The 23,141-nt window shown below is 46.9% G+C and overlaps 1 protein-coding gene across 9 annotated transcripts in view; it reads right to left on the bottom strand.

Annotated features, from left to right (window-relative positions):
• The window catches only part of LOC115167378 (protein CBFA2T3-like), a 73,681-nt gene extending 54,655 nt beyond the window's left edge, over positions 1–19,026 (bottom strand). For 2 of the 9 annotated variants that reach the window (XM_029721764.1, XM_029721761.1), the window contains exon 1: positions 17,929–19,026. In XM_029721764.1, the coding sequence (XP_029577624.1) occupies positions 17,929–18,142 (214 nt within the window). In that variant the 5' untranslated portion in view covers positions 18,143–19,026. Of the gene's footprint in view, positions 1–10,018; positions 11,652–15,020; positions 15,135–17,928 lie in introns of those variants that run through there. The other 7 variants (XM_029721759.1, XM_029721763.1, XM_029721762.1 and 4 more) reach the window with 5 other exon arrangements.
• Between the last annotated feature and the right edge of the window lie 4,115 nt (positions 19,027–23,141).

Here is a 23,141-nt window from a genome sequence, read left to right as displayed (position 1 = left end):
CCTCTCTCTCTCTCGTCTCTGTTTCTTCCTCTCTTTCCCCCAAAATTGAGTTGACACTTAATACCTTTCCAGAACAACTTAGAATAAAATTGTTTATTTATGTTATGATTAAGATTTATGACAATTTCATTACCGTTGCCTAACTTTGGCCTATTTAACAGTAACGGTAATGGCCTTGCTTTCCCCTAAACACCCATACTATTCAAATTATGGGGGAAAACCGTGCCAAAAATTACCCTCGATCGGAATCTGTTTATACTGTGCACTTACACAAACAAGCTCCCCTATCAAAACACCTGCAGCTTCAACGAACACCAATTAGCTCATCAGGCTTTTAATTACTCTGTTAATTGCATACAGGCAGCATGAAGGGTGGCTTGGGAATAGGGCGAGGAGCCCTCCTGAGGACCCGCCTTGACAATCCTGACAAAAACAAAGAAGAACTTTGCCAATGACAACATTGACGCTCAGGCTACTGTTAACAGCCTGGCTGCCTCGTCGTCATCGTCCCATCAACCATCTGCCACAGGGCTGTGTGACATCACTTCCTGTACAGGACTCTAGCATTTCCTGCCTCTCTGACTGAGCCAAACTGGGAGCAGAGAGCGAAGGGAGAGAGAGAGAGAGAGAGAGAGAGAGAGAGAGAGAGAGAGAGAGAGAGAGAGAGAGAGAGAGGCATGTAGTGAGAGTGTGAGTCCATCTGCGAGCTGTACATCTGGGTTAGTTCAGATTGGTCATGGGGGAAGGGGAAGGGTGAGCGAGCGTGGGAATATTCCTCACATACGTGTGGGCACGAGGGCCACTGTCTCTGTGGGAGAGTTAAAGAAGAGGTCCATACTGTCCAGTGATCTGCTCTCAGTCTGTCGTAGAGCACCACCATCCTCTTATCTGTGCACAGATCTTCACACTCAGAGCGATGTCAGGGAGATTCCATGGGAAACGCTTCCGTCAGGTACCAATATAGATTGGTTTTCCCTGGGCCTTATTTACTTTGTTTGGCTGTTATGAATGATACCTTCAGAGCCCTCATAATGCTCGCTCGCTCAGCTCCCAGATGAGCTCTCTATGTGGAGAGGCCATATCCCCATGATCGTCTGACTTGCCTTCCTTCCCCAATCCCAGCCTGAGCCCACAGCCCACATCGGCCCCCTTCCAGACGCCTTTAAAGTCATTGTGGAGAGGAGTGTGTGTGAACACTTAATAACTTTAACTCTATCTCCAGTCAGCGTTCCTCTCTCTCTCTCTCTCGCTCTCTCTCTCTCTCTCTCTCCGTGTTAGAGGCTCTAGAGGCTGTAGCAGGCAGCAGGAGAGTGTGTTTGGCTGAGGAGGCGTATCCAGGAAACGGTGGCAGGCCCGGACTTCCTGTGTGACAGGTGTGCGATGGGAACGGGGACGGGGGTCTGACAGCTGCCGTCTCCGCTCTCTGTGTGTTTCTCTCTCTCCTCTCTCTCCTCTCTCTCCTCTCTCTCCTCTCTCTCTGGCCAGCTGCAGCCCAGACCTGCTGTGTTTGCTCTGCCTCTTACGTCATTACTGCTGCTGGAGCACAAACCTACCCCCCCCCCCACACACACACACACACACCTCCCGACTGACCACACATGGCCTGTCCATCACCATCTAACACAGTGAGTGTGTTCATTTTTTAGATCTTTTTTTTTTGACAGTTTTTGAATCAGTGGAATAAGAGATTAAATAAACAACACCAAGTTGCTGTTCTCACCTCCTCTCAAATCGGCAATGTTGAGAACTGGAATCATGTATTTCATTCAGCGCTAAACGGCTGTTCTGTCTGTCACCACTGACACCCTCTCCATCTCCGTAAGGGCTCCCCCGGTCTGTGACTCCCGATCTCATACCACCTCGTTTGCCCCAAGGCACATGCACAACAGCTCACGACATTAGCGGGGAGGCAGGCGCATAGCGGGTGATCTGTGTCTCCGCTGTTCTCCATCACCGCCACCCCATAGGTAGCAAGCCGCCTGCGTGGGGACTCCAATCAGGGGAGTCATGTGACAAAGTTAAACAGAAGGTTTGACAGCATCTCCCCCGCAAATCTCCATTTAGCCCGAAGCCAGCAGCACTGGAAGCTCCTGCAATAAATACCAGTGTTTCCTCTGGGACCAGACTGACTGCTGGAATCCACCGCTCAAACCAGGGCCTATTTTCTCCCCTCCCCCCAAAAAAACTGAGAGGTTGCAGTCATATAGACGGCCCTATAATTGGCAGGGTAATAGTGTTTGCTAATAGGCTAATTAAAGTAGCCTGCTGCCAATCAGACAGTGGTTATACAGGCCTAGCCCCTAGCTCACCGTCATGTATAGACAGAGAGTCCACACAGAGATGCTTCTCCTGCCTGTGTATCTTCTGGTCTACGGCAACTGCGGGGTTAACTCCTGGCCCCGTCGGTCCAGGTTTCCCTCACCACTGTCTCCTCTGCTCCTTCAGAACCCTGGCCCTCTGCTCTGGGGAAAGTGTCCCCATACGTCTTTGTTTATCTCCTCCCGTCTCTCTGGCTCTCTCTCCAACTTGTAAATGTCTTCCTCACTTCCACTTTCCCTTTGTTATTCTCTCTTTTCCCCCCTCCTGCCCATCTGCCTCCTGCGATCACTGGTATTACCACTGTGTTGTCTGTCCTCTCTCCGGATATTTCAGAGACGGCTGGAGAACTTTAGCCCCCCCCCACCCCCTCTAAATCAAAGTCCCCCTGCAGGGATTCAGCCCTAAGGTTTCCTTGGGAAGATAGCCCCCCCCCTCAAAGCACTTTTAGGGTTTTTTTCTCCAAAAATTCTGACATCAATAAAATCTCGCCCCTCTTTCCACATTTCATATTAAATCCCTGATCTGTGTGGGAACTGAAATGTTCTCCCAGTGAAGTGACAGTTTAGGAACAATACAGTACCTCACACCCTAAGTAGAGGATGTGAGGGTGTGAGTTAGGGAGGCTGGGCGAGAGATTAAGGTCTGCATAAGTAACCGGGAACACAAGGGCACTCGGCTCAAACCCATTTGAAGAATGACGGCACCATCTGTGGCAAAACTTCTGTTTCCACGAGATAACAGCTTTCTAATTCCACAAATATGTGGAGAGGTCATATCCCCATGATCGTCTGACTTGCCTTCCTTCCCCAATCCCAGCCTGAGCCCACAGCCCACATCTAGCCCCCTTCCAGACGCCTTTAAAGTCATTGTGGAGAGGAGTGTGTGTGAACACTTAATAACTTTAACTCTATCTCCAGTCAGCGTTCCTCTCTCTCTCTCTCTCTCTCTCTGATAAGGGGCTGGCTGAGGGCGAGGCGGGAGAAAAGGGAGGAACTCATTATATCAGAGTGTGGAGCAGCGATATGAACTTTCCCCGCTGTACGTTTGATTAAAAATTGCTCAGTGCTACAGCAGATTTTTCCAGCGTGTTTCCTGTGTCTGTCCCTAATCTGCATATCCTATGGGAAGTTGGGAAGAGGGAGGGTTAACATGAAGTCTCTCTCTCTCTCTCTCTCTGTCATGAGTGTTTTGGCTATAGCTGTCACCAGCTCACAGGCTCAGTTCTCATAATGAAGTCAGTGTCAGCGACACAATGCATCTGCGTTCACAGACTACACCCCTGGGTTATTCAACGTCACAAAAGAGAATCCTGTGTCTGAGGTGCGAGGTTTAAAACCAGTGGGTTGTTAACGTGTTCGCTATTTTACTGACGCTGTCGAGCGCTAATTTCATCGAAAAACACAACGATAATCATTTTTGACTGATTCCTCTTAACACAGGAAAGCTCAGCTCTGACACCTGAGATCAGCAAAACCATCAAGAGGTCAATTTACTGTAAGCGTTTATCCTGCAGAGACACGACAGGTTAAAATAATACGTTTAAGATGAGATTTATATATTCTCTCAAAGTAAAACAATTCTTAGAAAATGTGATGCGGGTCTTGTAACGCTGCACTCCGTACCATGGGAAATAAGAGGGGCCACTTTTCTGTGTAATAATAACACAAAGGAAATGTACGCACAGAATACCTTGTTTTGAATGAAAGTACAGTATAGTACAGTATATGTTTGTTCTGTAAGAAGTGAGAGTGAGTATCCGTGTGGGCGCTGTGTGTGTGTGTGTGTGTGTGTGTGTGTGTGTGTGTGTGTGTGTGTGTGTGTGTGTGTGTGTGTGTGTGTATATATATGTGTGTGTGTGTCCATAGTGTGTGTATAGTGTGTGTGCATGTGGTTTAGACGTAACTCTCCGCTCCCACACTGCGGTGCCAATGTGTTCCTCATTACTCCAGATGTTTGGGAGCTGGACGGCTCCTCTGCTCTCTGGTATTCTCATTCTCCCCTGAGAGGCGGCCATGTCACAGTAATGTCAAACACATGTGGAGCACACTGGGGCTCCCAACGCCAAAGTCTTTCCCACTGTTTGGACGGATAAACAGGGAGGGAACCATAGCGATCGACCGCTGGTCTGCCTGCGCCTGAACCCATCACTATGGGCTCACTGGTACCCCAAATGGCAGCTTGGGTTCCCAAGGCCGGAGCCTGCCCCCTTCAATAGGCAATAAGTGATACCCACAGAAGCCCGCAAACATGTCCCAGCATGCCTCCATGAGGTTTTAAAATATATTCCATCCACATTGCAGAACTATATGTACAGTCATATAATACACGTGGACAATGGGTTTCTCCATTATCACTGTTACCAGAGAACAAGACTTCACTGTCAATCTCAGAACCCAGTGATTTGAGACACGATCCTGTCCAAAACACTATCTCAGTGTCAATGTCTCGGTCTGCACCTCTCTACGCACGCACGCACGCACACACACGCACACACACACACACACACGTTACCTAAGATTATGGATTTCTCAGCTGCTGCACTTTTCATCATGGCCAGACGCTGCCAGATAAACAAAAGAGGGAAAAAAAGTCCTTTACTTCTTATTTAGCTCGTCCAAAGAAAGCATTTCTCTGTTTGAGATGAATTTCGTCTCCCTGGGAACGAAACTGGCACTTGAACGCGCTCTTTGGCCGCTAATGTTCAAATCATGGGAGAGGACAGAGCAGTGTGTGAGATACCAGACAAACACACCCTGACAGCGCTGACCTGTGCGCAGTCTCCTGGTGTGTAGCCTCTCCGGGTGATACCCTGGTCATAGAATTGCACAATAGTACTAATGCATTATAGGAATTAGGTTCACAGGGTAATCTGTCGGCTGCTTACAGGTTGGGATTCCAGGACAGTGGAACATTCACGGTATATCCACTGTTGCACACAACACACAGGTGGCCTCTGCGCACTGGGCAAACCAGCCCACGCATAATTGCTTGCTGTGTTCTTAATTCACTGTTATACTCAGTGCCTCCCATATACTTATGCTGACCAATCTCCTACTTGCATTTAGTATACACTATTGTCTCTACTCTCTATAATAGGTTACTCAGAACTACATTATACTACATGTACATCGACGCATTTGAAATGCATTATTTTTACACAGATGAGAATCTAGTCATCCTGTTGTCATGGTAGTGAGTGTTGCTATGGTGCGTTTGTGCACAGTACAGTACTATATGCTGTATTCAGGGACGATGGCTCTGGCAATTGTCGTTTGGCCTGTGTGTCCAGGTGTCTGTGTGTTCTGCTGACCAGCTGACCCTCTCTCCTCTCCTCTCCCCTCCACAAACACACACACACACACACACACTCTGCCGGCTCCCGCCCACTGCCATCTGCTCCTCTCATTAATTAGAAGACGGCCAACTTCACCTGCACCGCCCGCACTCAAATTACAATAATTACCTGTGACATGCACAAGCCCGCCACCCCGCTCCCCACCACGCTCCCCACCCCGCTCCCCACCACGCTCCCCACCCCACTCCCCACCACGCTCCCCACCCCAATCACCACCCCAATCCCCACCCCGCTCCCCACCCCAAACCCCACCACGCTCCTCACCACGCTCCGCACCCCAATCCCCACCACACTCCCCACCCCGCACCCCACCACACTCCCCACCCCGCACCCCACCACGCTCTGCACCCCAATCCCCACCACGCTCCCCACCACGCTCCCCACCCCGCACCCCACCACGCTCCGCACCCCAATCCCCACCCCGCACCCCACCACGCTCCACACCCCAATCCCCACCACGCTCCCCACCCCGATCCCCACCCCGCTCCCCACCACGCCCCCCACCACGCTCCCCACCACAATCCGGCTGCAGGTCACTGTGCTGTGACATTGTCACCTGGTGAACCAACCGGCACGGGGACCAGGCAACAGACACGATCACCTTCAACAAACAACATGGCCTACCCTGCCATGAGTGACCAATAAGGACGCTCTCCTGTGTAACTAAATGAATGTCACAAATAATCTGTATTTCTTAAATACAGTACCCAACTCACATTTTATTCCAGTTCACATGCTTGACTACGATCCTAGAGTTAAGCAATGCACGAGGGGGTGTGGTATATGGCCAATATACCACTGTTCTTATGGATACAGCCCTTAGCTGTGGTATATTGGCCATATACCACAAACCCCCGAGGTGCCTTATTGCTATTATAAACTGGTTACCAGCATAATTAGAACAGTAAAAGTAAATGTTTTGTCATACCCATGGTATACGGTCTGATAAACCACGGCTTTCAGCCAATCAGCATTCAGGGCTCGAACCACCCGGTTTATAATAGTATATAACCCCCTGGTCATAGCTTCAGTATGTTTCTGTTAACACTGTGGGGTGAGTTATGATGCCTCAAAGTGGGGCTCTTAGGGTCTATGAGGACTGGTGTTTGTCAGGCAGCAGCCAGCGAGCTACACACTGCATGGTCTGTGTCTCTGCTTCTGTCCAGAGGAGGCTGGTGAGACTCCATCACTGCACTACAACATCTCTCTATTGGCATGTGGCTTTGGCACAAGAGACCGTATCTCTTTTAAAAAACTTGTTTTCCCTCCTGTGGTATTTTTCCGTCCGCCCATTAAACGGGAGGGAGACATCCATACGAGTGTGGTAGTAGCAGAGACGGAATAAACTCCAGTAGGGTAATGAATGGTTTTCTTTAAGAGAGGCACTTAATGATGAAGTGGGGACATCTGCCTTTGGAGAAGAGTGGCGGGCGGTGGGGATGTTTGGTGGTAATGTGCGGTAATGCTGAACGGCTGTAGTGTGGTTTCACCTTTGGATCTCTCCATCTATTGTCTGTCTATTATCAGCTGTTCAATTATTCAGCTGATCTTTACCACCAGGGCCAATTAAATAGTCAATTCATGTGATGTCCTGCAGAGAGAATGTCCTCTGTTTTTACAGATGCATTTAGAGACAAATCCACTGATGGATATCAGAGTTCGTGCAGGCTCAAGTGAGTGAGTTTTTGGCCAAGATGAGTCATCTGCACAGAGTAATCTTTCTTTAAGTTATATTTATTCATCTTTTATACACTGAGTATACAAAACATTAAGAACACCTGCTCTTTCCATGACATAGACTGACCAGGTGAATCCAGGTGAAAGCTGTGATCCCTTATTGATGTAATCCGTTCGATCCACTTCAATCAGTGTAGATGAAGGGGAGGAGACAATTGAGACGTGGATTGTGTATCTATCAATTGAATGGGCGAATGGGCAAGACAAAGGATTTAAGAGCCTTTGAATGGGGTATGTGAGTAGGTGCCAGCCGCACCGGTTTGTGTCAAGAACTGCAACGCTGCTGAGTTTTTCACCCCCAACAGTTTCCTGTGTGTATCAAGAATGGTCCACCACCCAAAGGACATCCAGCCAACTTGACACAACTGTGAGAAGCATTGCAGTCAACACGGGCCAGCATCCCTGTGGAACGCTTTCGACACCTTGTAGAGTCCATGCCCTGACGAATTGAGGCTGTTCTGAGGGCAAAAAGGGGTTGGGTGCAACTCGAATATTAGGAAGGTGTTCCTAATGTTTGGTATACCCAGTGTACATCTAGTTTAGAATGTCTTCTAATCCTATTTAGTTTGAGATGTTTGATTAAATAATATTCCTTCCAACCCAATTAATTTTGTCTTTCACTAGGCTAGAGCAATGTTGTTACTTTGTCTGTCTGGCAGCGATGCCAATAGGCTGTCTCATCGATGTGCTCTTCTTCTACTCTCTGACGCCCAATACAGTTCTGCTCACTCATTATCCTGGCTGGCACAGACACCAGCTCCATATTGCATTTTCTGGCCTTGAAACTGAGAGGCGCCGTTTTTGTGAATCGAATATCTGGCAATTGACCCACTGTGGAGTCTGATCATCACACCCATGAGGTGAGAGATCGGCGTAAGTGCATGGGCTGAGGGGGGTTCACGGGCGGGCAGCTGTCTTTCACCTGTGCACCGCTAAAGGGGAGAAGAGAGGTGAGAGAGGCCTTTCAATTCCAGGCAACCTATTCCAGAATTTCAAACCATGGGAGATGATCAGGTTATTCCAGGTTATGTGCACACGTTAGCCTAGGCTTCTATAAACGGTTTGGCCCATTCAGTTTGTGTGCAATATATAATCTACTGTGCCTCTGTAACACATGATAATATAGTATAAATATATACAATAAAATAATATATCACAGCCTATGAGACTTAGGTTATTTACTGCCCCTTCCACTAATTTGTGACAACAGGGCAGGGCCTGGTCCGAATACTTTAAACATGCATCCTTCCTTCCTTCAATCACGTATCACTCAAGGAAGGCGCCCACAAGATATCAAAACAAAACCAAGGCCTCTAGATGTAGGCCTACGATCCAAACTCATTACTACTTTCAGTCGGTACTTTGATGTGGGAGTTGTGGTGAGGTACAGGTACAGGTACCACCACAGGAAGAAGACACGAGAGATGCTAGAGTACAAAGCCCTAAAAACCACGACCCGACCCAACAACTGTATATTTACGCCTCCATGTTCCATCACACAAGGAGCTTCGTGCGCTCTCATCTCCACCAGCAGAAACACCACATCATGTGCCGTTAGTTTCATTAATGTAGGCCTATTATATCTAGGGGAAGGAATGTATCTAAAGACCACCTGTATCCAGAGGAAGGCAGACGCGTTATGGTCCCACATTTGCTACAAACAAACATTGCTAGAAAATGTGCTAAACTAAATAGGTGTATTTATATCGACGTATTAACGTTTCAACTTCTCTGTTGTTTGCGATGAAATATGCCTACTAGTTATTTATACTAGTCTACCATTAATATTATAGACATATGAAAAGTTGTTTTATAAAGTGTCTGATATGGCTTATTGAAGCTACAATGCTTTCAATTTGGCTGATACATTGTTGCCTCTTCATCACAAATTCTACATCAGCACAATTGTTTTAGCCTATAATTTTTGGTTTTTTCCAAATAAGAGAACCGTCATCCAATAGGACACATCGACTGCAGTGTCTGTGTCAAAATAAAACCGTTCATATGAAAACATTTTGATTCAACGCCATCAATGGGGAAGCAATGAAACTATACTGAACACGAATGTTTACTGTTTAATAACATGAATGAAAGTTCCTGTAAAAATAGCTGACAATGCGGAAACAGCGAAAACCTGAACAGCGAAAGTAGGAGTCAACAGCTTCATGCAAAAAAAAGTCAAGAAAAATGGTATAATAACACATTATTTCTAATCGATGAGGGAATTGTATTATTGCCCTTGAAAATCGAACTTTTTACATGTTATTTAACATAATATAGGAAGAGTATTGGTTATATTTAAAGATCTGCATAATAATTTATGCAGCTATATTAACATCAGGGACATGTAAAATCACGTCTTTACTATGCTATGCTACCTAGCTAAATAGTGATTATCACCAAACCTCACCATCTAGCTTCGCCTATAGTTGATAAAATAAGTGTACAAATTCAAGAGTACAAAATAGGCTACCAAATAAAATGCAATAGGTGCTTCATGCCAGAAGCAACCGTGTCCAAACGTCTCTCTCGCATCAAACCAGGACACAATCAGTAGGCTATAATTTATAATTTGCAATAAACATGTAGCCTAATCGTGTGACTTACTTTGTGAAGGTCGGGTTCAGGTTGAGGTAATTGCAGCGAAGATAATCCACACCAAAGAATGACGATTATAACGCCCCGATCCTCATTATTTGGAAGAAAGGATAAAGCCTTCGGAGATATTGAACACCATTCATAAAGGTGTTATTCCTTCTCTTTGACAATGAAAGATATTGAGCGAGAGAAAAATGATCAATTCGACACTTTTACAGTCAAACAAAAAAATATATGCGTTTCCTTTGGATTCAAAGCGGTGTTGTTGACTTTTCGGTTCAATAAATGATGAGGTAATTCACTTCTTAGATATAAATTGAAAACTATATCGCAAAGCTAGACAGAGCTTTGTGATCCTTTAGTACATAGAAGTCTTTGGTTTACTGTCCGTTTTCGATGGTAAAAACCAACAGTTTATCTGGATTTTGAGGGGGGGAAAAATCACAACTTCTCTCCGTTATCTAAATGTGAGCTGTTTTAGATCTCATTTTCTGTTAGCAAGGATAGGCTAATACAGTCAAGAAACCACAGTGATAGTTGATTTAGCTATGTATTAACATTTGTGCTCACCGTCGGCAAACTGATACAAAATATCGCTGCCAGAATAATCGTAAAATTGTCAGAGGAAATAGGCTACTTCACAAATCCGTGTCCGTTGCGCGCGGTGGGCTACATCCAACGTAAAAATATGAAATTCATTTGGGCATGGATCCTCTTGTTCCAAATGCTACTCCTCGGTGGACGACTTTGAACCCGTTGTTTGGCACACAATCGTCCAAATTAGTTTACAATATCAAGTCTTTATACATCCGTAAAATTAGTCTCCCTTTGTTTGAGCATGTCAAAGCTGAATGAATCACTCGGTTTTGCTCAGCAGACACCACGCTTCTCAGACCGTCATTGCCAACCGATCCAACTGTTCTGGCATCGAGGACCGCTCATTCCACTCAAACAATTGGCTTGAGATGCTGTTGTCAACTCAGTCAGTAAAAATCTTTCATCGTATTTCGAGCGCCTAAATGGTTCTCTTTGCTTTCGCTCATTTCGTGTTTTGGTTCATGTTGTAGTTTTCGATTATTTTGAGCTCGCGGGTCTAGTGTGCAGTCTTGTGATTCTCTCTATCCCTCTGTAGCCTTCTGTCTGCGTTTAAATCACCATCTGGAGCAGGATGCGTACGGAGCTCCTAACCTCGCTCTCTCCCTCTCCCTCTCCCTCTCTTTCTCTCTTCAGACCTACGAGTTGACAGCCACATTTCTGCTCGATTCTGCAATAGCATTGACAATTGACAGCACGCGTATTATCTCCATATTGTCCGTTCTTTTCTCGATTATTTAAACTCATCAAACTCTGACCTCATGCGCACACACATACACACACTGTGCGCACATATAGGCTATTGATTTATACTTGAAACAAGTACAGAAGTTTACATCATCTTATTTTGTAAATTCTAGAAATACAATGTATTCCCCACGTGAGGTTTTTTACTTCAGCCCGATTGGATTTATTAACTCTCTTCACTGTCATAGGCCTATTTTATGTGCAAAGAAACAGCGAATATTTGTAGCCTAGTGTTAAGTTAGGCTAATTCCATACTTTAGTTTAGGAGATATAGCCGACATCAAATGGTCAGAGGGGTTAGATCAAGTGTAAATACGGGCGCCTACAGTAGGCTATAATACCAGGTATGCAATCTATATCGTCTGACATTTTCCCCATAGAGAATCATTTTCCCCAAATCTACCCAAGGGGGCCGCTGTTTCCTCACATCAGCAGACGCCAGCTCTAAAAACCACCTCACTCGTCGCCTAGGCAATCTCCCCATGCAATGCCATCAACATCATCTCATCATTTCTACCAATGGCCTCACAATTAACTGCTCGTTCAGACGCTTGACAATCAGTGGACATTTTCCTCTTACTTCTCAATAGACAATGGTAGAAAAATAAATACAAGATTTCTGCTTTAGTCTAGGGAGGCCTAATTTTGTTCCCCCGACACTTTCGCCCATGCACGAGGTTACTATATGGTCAAGACAGTATTTATTCATTTTCACCAAAGAATACAAGTGATAAACAACAATATAGATTTAAACATTTTTTTTAAATAACGGTGTGCAGTAGCTATCACAAAAGGTGATTTTGGCTGAAAGGTGTCTGTAAAAATAATATTGTCAGAGGTTGGATTTGCACCTCAAGAATCTGCAGGCAAACACCATAGTGCGACTGTTTTACGGTCATTCCATCCGACATCCTCATAGTGTTTGTGTATTTGAGTTAATGCTGTATTTTTTGTAATGGCATAGGCGGTAGGCCTATCTGCATACATATGATGGCTTGGCGTTTACCACAAATGCCAATGCCTAGTTTACCGTGTAGGACTATTTGCATTAGCACAGTGGCCTTTCCCAATTGTAGCTCCCAGACGCCGGCAATTTGAAAAATTCTAAAAGTAAATGGTGCTCATTTACTGACGCGTTGAACCGCCGCGCGCCATAGTTGAAAAACCTTGTGCTAAAACGATGACGTCCTCATCTGCCAGGTTCATCTGGTTTCACTAGCTGAGAATTCTACACCTGTGTGCCCTTTACGCTTTGTTGCAGACACGGAGGAAGAGGGGTAGCCTACTGAAGACAAAACAAAAACTCTCCTCCTAACCTCTACTATGTCTATAGAACTAACAAAGTCAGTACACAGAGACAGCTGCTATCCAGTGTGTCCTGTCTCACCAGCCTGTCAGGTGTCCGGAGTGTGAGGTGTCCTCTCAGATACAGGTAAGAGGAACTGTCTAAAGGGGATGTGTTGTTTCTGTGTATTACTGACCATTTCAGATGTCAAACAGGTTATACAGTTGGAGGTAATCCATCACAATGATCATCTTTATGATAATTGATTTGATTAGTGAATGGCCACAGACCCATAAGTAAACCAGTAGGAACAGGGATCTCTATCCGCCATCATAACCAAGCATAAGGGACTGGAGTGAGTGAGTGAGTGAGTGAGTGTGTTGTGGCCTAAAATGATTGCTCTCAGTTGGGGAGAGAACTGATAAGGTATATTGTACAGTACTTTCCATTGCAATTTCTTCTTCTCTTTATGACAGCTGCTATGATTCTCTATCTACCATATCAAAGTCTGATCCATCCAGTGAGCAGCCTTAAGATGAATCAGAGATCCTACAGCTCTGTCTGCCTCACTCAGATTTGGAAACATATTCAGGCCAGGTCTCTACTAAAAGATCTAGGATTTCTCGAGAAAGAGAGAGACAGTTGTGTGTTGTATATTTACATTTACATTTTTAGTCATTTAGCAGACGCTCTTATCCAGAGCAACTTACAGTAGTGAATGCATACATTTCATACATTTTTTTTCTATGCTGGCCCCCCGTGGGAATCGAACCCACAACCCTGGCGTTGCAAACACCATGCTCTACCAACTGAGCTACAGAGAAGGCCGGTATATACACCAATCCATGCATTTCTGAATAGAAACAATTTCTCAATATTTACCTTTGCTGTTTTAATAATTCAGACACCAACACTATAACTGCTGCATTGGGCTTAGAATGGTGGGAGAATTAAATACACACACCCAGACACGCGTACACACCCTCACACATTCCCCAATGCAAGTAACCCATCAGAGTCCTATCAGGGGTTCCATGTGGCATCCTGGAATTTGGGTTGTCAAGGAGATGGATGGTGGATCGTCCCAGGACTTGATGGAGTGTTTATAGCCCCTCTCTCTCTCTCTCCTGCTGGGGAGTTATAGCCTTGCCTGTGCTGGCCCTGCAGGTCCATCTGAGGGCCACACACACACTGTGTGTGTGTGTGCGTGTGTGTGCGCGAGCGTGTGTACAAATGAACTTAAAGGTATGTTTTAGATTAAATATCTTTACGTTTTATGTTAACCTAGGTCTTTTTGTTTAATTAGAAAAAATAATACTGGATGTTGGAGAGGTGATGGGTGGGTAGGGGGGGGGACCATGAGTGACAGTGTGTGGAGCATGGGGTGAAACCAAAAAGGATTCCTGTCACCATGATAGCATTATGATTGACGGCGTGCTATTCTCCTCTGGGAATACGGGCAGACGGCTTGTCAGCTCCCCAAATGACAGCCCCTCATTCTTTTCTTAATTTTCTCTTTTGTTGGGTGATGTGTTGGATGGGATGACCCTCCATGTGGCGCGTCTGATAACTCATCCCCACAACAGAAACACAAGGTGGGAACTATATTTATCTCTCTCAATGAACTGAACTCCCTCGTTTCCTGACACTCGTCTTCAGACCCTGACTTCCCTTTGATGGCATTAATGAACACAAATGACCCGGCTTTGTCTCCTCTCTCTTTCTCTCTTTCTTTCTCCCTGTCTTTCTTTTGTTCTCTCCATCTCGTTGCGTTGCCTGTATCTGATGGTGGTGGAGGACTGGTCTGAGATGCGCCGGGTAGATTGAGGGGCTGATCATTGTGTAGGTATGGTAATGAAGGTCTCTGTGACAGACTGGGGACACGGGGCAGCGGAGGCTCTACAGGGAGAGAATTCACAGAGGTCTGGACTGGAGCATTTCCTCCACTCACACATTGTAAATCCTTTCCTATAGCTCCAGTCACAGCCTGGCTGGCGTGTTGAAAAGAGATAAGGCCGCTGTGCCTCTCCTCTGAAAGGAACGCAGCTCCATTGTGCTCTGCTGCTTGGATCCACATTCAGTGGACGCTGTTATTGAGTTGCCATTAAAGGCAGCAATGTAAAAGTAAATTATTTGGGGGAGAAGCGGTTAAAACAAAATAGTCTCTTTCCCTCTAAATGAAAAAGGTAACACGCTCAGGATTATACTGTGCGTTTGTCAGTACACTTTCTGATGCAACCCATTGCACTGGTGTGACAAGGGGAATGTGAAATCAAATCAAATTCAATTTGATTGGTCACGTGCACATATTTAGCCGATGTGATTGCAGGTGTAGCGAAAGCTTTTCGCAATAGAAACATTCCCATTGTTGTTTTTGACACTCACGTTGAAGTTTGATATTTGGAGGTGATATGACCGTGGAAGCTGTGTGTTATCCGACAGCTTTTATATCAGCGTCGTGAAAGTCTTAAAGTCGTCTTAAAAGTCATCAGATGATGCCTGAGAATAGAAAACACAGGATGAGAGAGCTCCTCTGCCGTAATGTAGCATGGTGCAACGGATCATTGCTCCGTCTAGTCAAGCACACGTTTGATGCTGGTTTTACAAATTGCATCCATAGACCCTCTGACATTCTATTTGCAATCGTGCAGTAAAGTGGCCGTTCAATCCTTCGAAGCATGATGGGAATTTGAACTCAAAATGACGCTCTCTTCTTTTTAAACAGTAATTCTCCTATATGATGTTCAATTCATAGCAGGGCCAGAGGGCACACCCACACACACACACTGTACTATGCTTATCTCAGTGTGTGTGAAAGAGGAGACCCTGAGGTCAGTGGTGGCTGGTGACCAGCCCTGCTAAAGGACCAGGAAATAGCGCCTCGTTAAAGTGAAGTGTTTACTAAAGAGCAGGATGCAGGAACAGGAGAGAAAATTAAGTGGGCAGCAGTGGAAAGTTCTCAATTGACCGTGTTTTCTGTTTGCACCTGAATACATCCGCATGTATTCAGGCAAGCAATTGTGTCCACATTGGCATGCAAGAGAGAGAGAGAGAGAGGGAGAATGTGTGTGTGCAGACAGTTGGTAGTGCTGGGACTGAAGATAGCAAGGAGAGAGGCATGGTGCACTGTATCAAGTGAACATCTGTTCCTCACAGAAACCGCAAAGCTGGTGCAGAGGAAATAGAGAGGATAACTGCTCTCTCTACCCCCCCTTCTCTCCCCCTCTCTCTCTCTCTCTCTCTCTCTCTCTCTCTCACACACATTCTCTCGTTCCCTCTATTTCTCTCTTTTCACAACGATATTCGTCACAGACCCATCCCCCATCATCCCTGTTTTACACCCATCTCTGTGAAGAGATTAAGAGAACCTATATGTAATACAACCCAGTTGTGTAATGGACGATGATAAGCTTGTTGATGGAGACAGAGAGGTAGAGCAGAATATACGTCAACCTTTGAGCCAGATGTCCTCAACACACGAGTAGCCATTGGAGCGTGTGCACTGTAAATACACAAATGTCTCTCATGCACATAAAGCATATGCCTTTCTCTAGCCACGGAGGATCAGGAAGAGCTGAGCGTTCATGAAACCTATGATAGGAATAATCCAAAGCTTCGTTGTGATTTCATTCCACCTTTTCCCTCAAAGTCTCTGTCTAGATTGAGTCTACCCCTCCGTCCTCCCTCTCTCCCTCCCCCCTCTCTTTCCCTGCCCTCCCCTCTCTCAGGGCCGGCTGTGAGGGTGCGCTGGTGTTGGCGGGTGGCAGTTCCTCATTGTGGTGTGCTGTGTGCTGTGTGCGCGGTGATAAGACACAGGGAGAGGAGCCAGCGTGCCGACATATCCCTGCCACTGCGGTTATCATCCGCCGCAGCTGTGCCTGAGCCCTGCGACATCTGCTCCCTCACAGGAAGCCTGCGCCGCATCTCATAACGCCTCACACACACACACACACACAGACATACACACACACACACACACACACACAGAAATACACACACATAGAAAATATCACAAGACCATTACCATTATGATGCCTGAACGGTACACCCCCCCCCCCCCCCCCCCCCAAACAGGTAAACTACCTGATCAGACAAAGAGTGTTGTTTATAGGGACATGGGTTCCTCCCTGGAACATGAGGAAAGCCTGACGGATGGGACCAGCGTTTACCTCAGTTCTGCTGGCTTTTTATCAGAGAATTACAGGGGATGCTTATGACTAAGCCTAATTATAGAGTGCTTATCACTGAAATGTTCACAAAGCTCATTACTGCCAAGAAATGGGAGCTGCCGCAGGTAATTCACTATGTTGGGTATTAGTCCTCCTCTAAGACGGCACCCCTTTTAAATATTTAGAGTCTATAAAGTACAGCTTTAATGTCTGATGCTTTTAATGTATTTCTGTGTTACTGGCCTCACTGATTTGTGAAGTTTTTACCTAAAGGCACTACTCCAGTTTTTACACTACTTTAATCAATTACCAGATTTTCATTTACATTGTTGACAGCGGGTGCTTGAAAACAGTCCTCTCGCTGTTGATAGAGTGGATTTGAGAAAGGAAGAAAGTATGAGATTAAGATTACAAGGACATTTCCTTAGTGTTCCACCGTATTTCTCCCTTAGCCAGTGATGCTGTTGAGTGTGCTGGTCAGACGGCTAGAAGCTAGCAGACAGGAGAGGGATGGGGAGGTGAGGGGAGGGGGCCCCGCTAACCTAACTAACAGCCCTGATGGGGTCAGTAATATCTCTCGGGGTCCTGACCTGGGCTTGACAATGAATGAGCCTCACTCAACATCTCCGACCCTCCACCTTCCACTCTCCCCCGAGCCCCTCAGAAACACAATAAAGGGAAGTGTGCCCCTCCAGCTGCCAGGGGAAGCCCAGAGGGAAGTCCCCATCCTCGGGTCCTCACCAGCCTGAACCCCTTTCCCTCCCAGCCCACTTGGACACATGTGCCACTGACTTCTAATGTCTTTACAGTGTAGGGCTTTGACAGCAAACTATGCTTTCAGTAATGAAAACAAGTTGGGGTCTGTTTTGACCTTGAAAATCAAGTGACAGTTGGTAAAGCGTTTCACCATAGTTACAGGAGCTACAGTAGGAAGCTAATTTCCATGTCTTGTCTGGAGCATGTGGTGCTAACTCAACACAATCTGATTACACGTCAATCACTCCAACTTAATGAGGAGAAATGACAGCAGGAGTTTCTCCACAATCACTCGTCACTGTAGCGCGCTGCCAACAGAGGCACAGCCTGTAGTACCTCTCATAACACAGAAAAGGATCGCCACCTACCTTGGTTGGCTGTGCGGTGGCTCCTGGTTGCCAGGTTGGGGTTGCCAGATTCCAGCCTGTGAGGGTTCCGCCTGCACAGCGTCCCCCTGCGACTGGTCAGCATCACCGTGGGAACCCTGGGAGGAGCGTTCAGATTGGCCGAGGTGGAGGCTGAGGTTGAGTCTCTCCGTAGGTCAGACCTCCTCTGCCGTTCCAGGTGGACCTCGGCAGCCATGATCTGCACCCGAAGCCCCCCTCCCCCACAGCAGTAATCCACAACGTTGTCCTGTCCTCTGTGTGTTTTTAGAACTCTCCACTGGTCAGGGGACACACTAAACCACACAAGTTGATCGGACTGTCTTTCTTTCTCCTGTGGGCTCAGGGTGCTGACCGACTGACTGACTGACCCACTGACTGACTGACTGACTTATCCAGGCCTGGGGAGATCACAGAGTGAGTCCTCTGGCTCTCATGATTAGAACATGAGCCCAGCACAGCCAGATCACATGGCTGCCAGACAGAGAGAGAAAAAAAACTGGACTTCCTTTTAACTTTATGCAGCTAACACAGTCTTCAAATGACTCTTCCTTTACCTCGTACTTTTGTCCCGTCCACGACACGTCACTTCAGATGGATCGCGGCGCTACCAGACTTGTGTAATTATCTGTGTCCGATGCTCTTTCTCTCCACCCAGTAGTCTCTCTCTCTCCTTCTCTTTCTCCGACTCACTCAACAGGAGTGTGTGAGGTAACAGTGTGTGTGTGTGAGTGGCAGGGGGAGGTCAGCTAGCCTCGTGGCTCCTCGTTTCCTCGTTGTTCTGGCTGTGGGGCAGTGCACTGGCCTGAACCCTCCTCTAGTCCACACAGGGAAAGCAGAGCAGTGGCGCCCGTGTGAGCCGCGACTGTGTGCAACTGTAACACTGTGTGTGTATATGTCTGTGTGTGAGTCCTGTCCCCGCCATGTGAAAGGGGTGGTTCCCCAGGGGAAGGTAAACAGTGCTGCTGGGTTGTGATAGCGGTAGACACCAGGCCTCGGTCTCCGTTGGGGTTTCCTCTGGCAGGAACCAGCTGTGTCTGTAGCCGGGCCGGGCCAGGCCGGGCAGCACTGTTTTCCCGTTCCCTCCGGACACAGACAGGGCTCCTCCTGTTCCTAACACTTCCTCCCTAGACCCTTCACTCCACCTCTCCTTCCCCCAACTCTGCACCCAATGGATAGCTCTGCCCCCCCCCCCCGACACTGGCCTTAGGGGGGTTTGTTCACCCCCTGGTTAGATGCTGAGGGTCCTGTCTTCACTCACTGTGGTTCAGTCAGTCCAGATGCCAAGTGTCTCTCTGCCCTGGCCTCTCTGCTCTGTTGTCCCAGTGGCGTGTGTGTGTGTGTGTGTGTGTGTGTGTGTGTGTGTGTGTGTGTGTGTGTGTGTGTGTGTGTGTGTGCGCGCGCGCGCTCCAGCAGGGGGGTAAAATCAGTAACAGGGGTTCCTCTGTGAAACGACAGAGAGGGTACAGCTGGGACCCCTCTGACCCGCAGAGCACGCGGTGTGGTGTAGCTGGGACAGAAGTGAGAGGGGATGTGAGCACACAGATGTGCCGTCCATCTGTCTGTCAGAGTGAAACCAGCACACAGATGGTGGACAGCAGAGTGGATGTGAGAGTAACGGGTGTGTGAGGTGGAGGGCGGTGTTCACTCATCTGACACATTTGGGACTTTGGAAACTATGAAATTATAGATTGACAGTCAGTTGGTTTCATTTCCTTTTTGTTTTCTAGGTGCTTTCTATGTTAGAGAGCCTTCCCTGCCTCAACTGTGCACTAAGATTGAAGATTATTTGGTGTAAAAATACAGCATCAAAAATCATTTGTTAGTATATTCAATCTTCTCCCAATGACATCATCCAATCTGATGGAATCTGCTCCCATGTAATATTCAGTGGAATGAATACATGTACCGAAGTTGGAATTTTCATGTTTATATGTAATGTATGTATGTGTGTCCAGCATTTCTCCCTCCTAAACCTCTCACCATGCTGACCCTCTCCATGGCTACATGTAAGCGCCGTGAGTTAACATGTGATGATCAAGTAATAGCATGTTCTCAAATCAAACCCTGGGATTGCCTGCTGAGAAGGAGAAGATTGCCCCATTGGATTAGTGTGTATGTGCATGCTCCTGTGTGTCAGGCTGAGGCCCCTGCCTGCCTCCCCTACTCTTAGATGTTGGCAGGTATAAAATTATATTTTTCTTTGTGGAGGGGGGGGTGAGATAATGATTCCCACATAATCACTTTATCCCAGCTCTGGCCCTGGCAGGTGCTATCGTGACCGAACGGTGCTTTCTCTCCACAGATAAGGTCATGGGACTGGGGAGGGGACCGGAGCGAGGAGAGGGTGGAGCGCTGCGTGGAGCGTTGGGCAAGCGGCTAGTCTGGCCTTATCTTCCCCAGCGGCTGTTGCTCGCAGCTCACAGATGTAGCAGGCTAGACTAGCCGTGTCAGATAGATCCTTCTATCAGCGACATGCAGGCCTCTCTCCCCAAATTAAAACACAGCAGGAGGACGGACAATGCCCTAATTATCACTTTACCCATGAATCATCAGAAGGGAAAAGTAGGACTTTTGATGAAAAATCAGGTGGAAAGTCAGCAAATATACCTGCCTTATTTCAGATGAAAGATTCTCTCTTTCTATTTTTGTTTACATTTCCCTTCTGATTTTCTGAAACTGGAGTTGTGGTCTCTTCTCTGGTAATGCATGCTCATCCTCAAAAATGTGTCCTGTCGCTTTAAAAACAGGCAGAGAGGGGGCCTCCCGAGCGGCGCAGAGGTCTAAGGCACTGCATCGCAGTGCTTGAGGCGTCACTACAGACCCGGGGTCTTTCCGAGGCTTTATCGCAGCCGGACATGACCGGGAGACCCATGAGGCGGTGCAAAATTGGGTTAGGGGAGGGTTTGGCTGGATGTCCTTGTCCCATCGCGCTCTAGCGACTCCTTGTGGCGGGCCGGGCGCATGCACGCTGACTTCGGTCGCCAGCTGAACGGTGTTTCCTCCGCAGATGGCTTCCGGGTTAAGCAGGCAGTGTGTCAAGAAGCAGTGCAGCTTGGCAGGGTCGTGTTTCAGAGGACGCATGGCTCTCGACATTCGCCTCTCCAGAGTCCGTACGGGAGTTGCAGTGATGGGACAAGACTGTAACTACCAGTTGGGGAGAAAAAGGAGTAAAAGTAAAAAATATATTTTTTCAAAACAGGCAGAGAGGAGACGAGAGGAACTTTTCACCTTTTGCACCGAGAGAAAGTCTAACAAGCCTCATGACTGCAGAGAGAGAGAGAGAGAGAGAGAGAGAGAGAGAGAGAGAGAGAAGCCGTATGGTGGAAAGTCCTCCTGCCAGACACCTGGCCACTTCAGAATGGATGAACCGCTCACTTTTACCAAGTCCTTACTTGGGTTTTCCCTGCCACAGGTACACACTGTATGGAACTCAGTGGCTGGCTGGTGACTCTGGGAACACAAACTCTGTTTCTGTCCTTCGTCACGTTGTTTGTTTTTAGGTGTTCTTATCTGTGACACTGTTGGTGAAAGTTTAGGGATTCCCCAGCTTTCTTCCAGGTCCGTACAATGTAAACATACAGCAAAACACCGTTTTTTTCTCTACTTTACATTCTATGTAGGTTTGACAGATGTTAGTAGTTGTCAGTTAATTGTCAGCTTGGAGGTATGATTCCACTATGATGGCCTATCTTTCTGTCTTGTACAGTATGGGAGGATAGTGTTTGTTGAGGACACAGAGAGCTATAGAAGAGGATTTCCCTGAGCTTATAGCCTTGGCAGTGTATATTCAGTAGTCTATGGACATCTAAATAGCCCCCCGAAATATGGCAGCTGAGGCTCCTCTATCCTCTCTTTGGGGTGTTTATGTGCACCTGCTTGGCACAGACAGCCCCAGAAACCTCCGGATCTTAACCGAACTCTATAAGTTAAACCGTCCCCATCTGTCACAGCGCAGCCCCACACAGATGCATGCTGAGTTTTTTTTTTTACAGCAGACTTGGCGTACATTCAAGAACTGTCAAAGAGCACCTGCTAAATTAAGTGCGTTCTCATACACACATACCCTCTCACCACACAAGCACATGCAGCCACTGATGTATATTTGCAGAGAATGTTATAGTGACAATGTTATTATATGCAAACATACCGTAAATGTTATAGATAACAGATGTTTATCCCATATACTGTTTTCTGAGTGACAATTTTCATAAAAAAGCAGCACTTCAAGACAAATAGCAATTAGACTGTGATATTGGCATTTACTTGTTCTAGCCTACACTCTTAGAAAAAAAGGGTTCCAAAGGGGTTCTTCTGCTGTTCCCATAGGAGAACCCTTTTAGGTTCCAGGGAGAACCATTTTGGGTTACTTATAGAACTCTCTGTGGAAAGGGTTCTACATGGAAGCAAAAAAAGTTCTACATGGAACCAACGAGGGTTCTTCAAAGGCTTCTCCTATGGGGACAGCCGAAGAACCCTTTAAGGTTCTAGATGGGACCAGAATCTGCAGAAGAAACATTTCTATTTAAATGTTCACTGTTTTTATTTAGCTCATTAGGTCTGTTTACCATAAACCAAGTGCCCCAGTTGGCAAACAACTTCATAGTGTTGCTTTTATAGACAACCTGACATCTAACAAGCAGTGGGAGTAAAACCACAACTACCACAGGTGGAGTTTTCTATAGTTCTCCCAACTCCCCCCTCTTTTCTCCTCCTTTCTCTCCCTGTCTCTCTCTCCATCTCTCTCCTGCACTCTCTCCCCCTCCCTCCCTCCCTCCCTCCCTCCCTCCCTCCCTCTCATGGCTCATGGCATGCACAGCCGCTGAGCTGCTCTAAATAGGTGCCACCCTGAATAGGAGACAGATGGAAACGAAGGTTCCCCACTGAGCGGTTCCCCTGCAGCTGTGCTGTGTTCCCAATGCCAGGGAGTGATGACAGCCCACCAAGGGGCACAGAGACACACGGAGACACACGTTCTGAGTGCCATCACGCTCACTCACAATGCCAGGACCGACTGGCAGGGAGGGAGGGAGGGAGGAGGAGGTAGGTTAACCCCTTGTGAATGTTGACCTGTTTAAAGGTAGCCGATATGAGTAACACCTTTAAACAGGTCAACATTCACAGACGGATTACCAGGACGTGTACTCCAAGCATACGCTGACCAATTGGCAAGTGTCTTCACTGACATTTTCAACCTC

Source organism: Salmo trutta, chromosome 29 (genome assembly GCF_901001165.1).
Source record: "Salmo trutta chromosome 29, fSalTru1.1, whole genome shotgun sequence".
NCBI lineage: Eukaryota > Metazoa > Chordata > Actinopteri > Salmoniformes > Salmonidae > Salmo > Salmo trutta.
The sequence above is the reverse complement of the archived record's forward strand: the minus strand, read 5'-3'. Positions and strand labels throughout refer to the sequence as shown.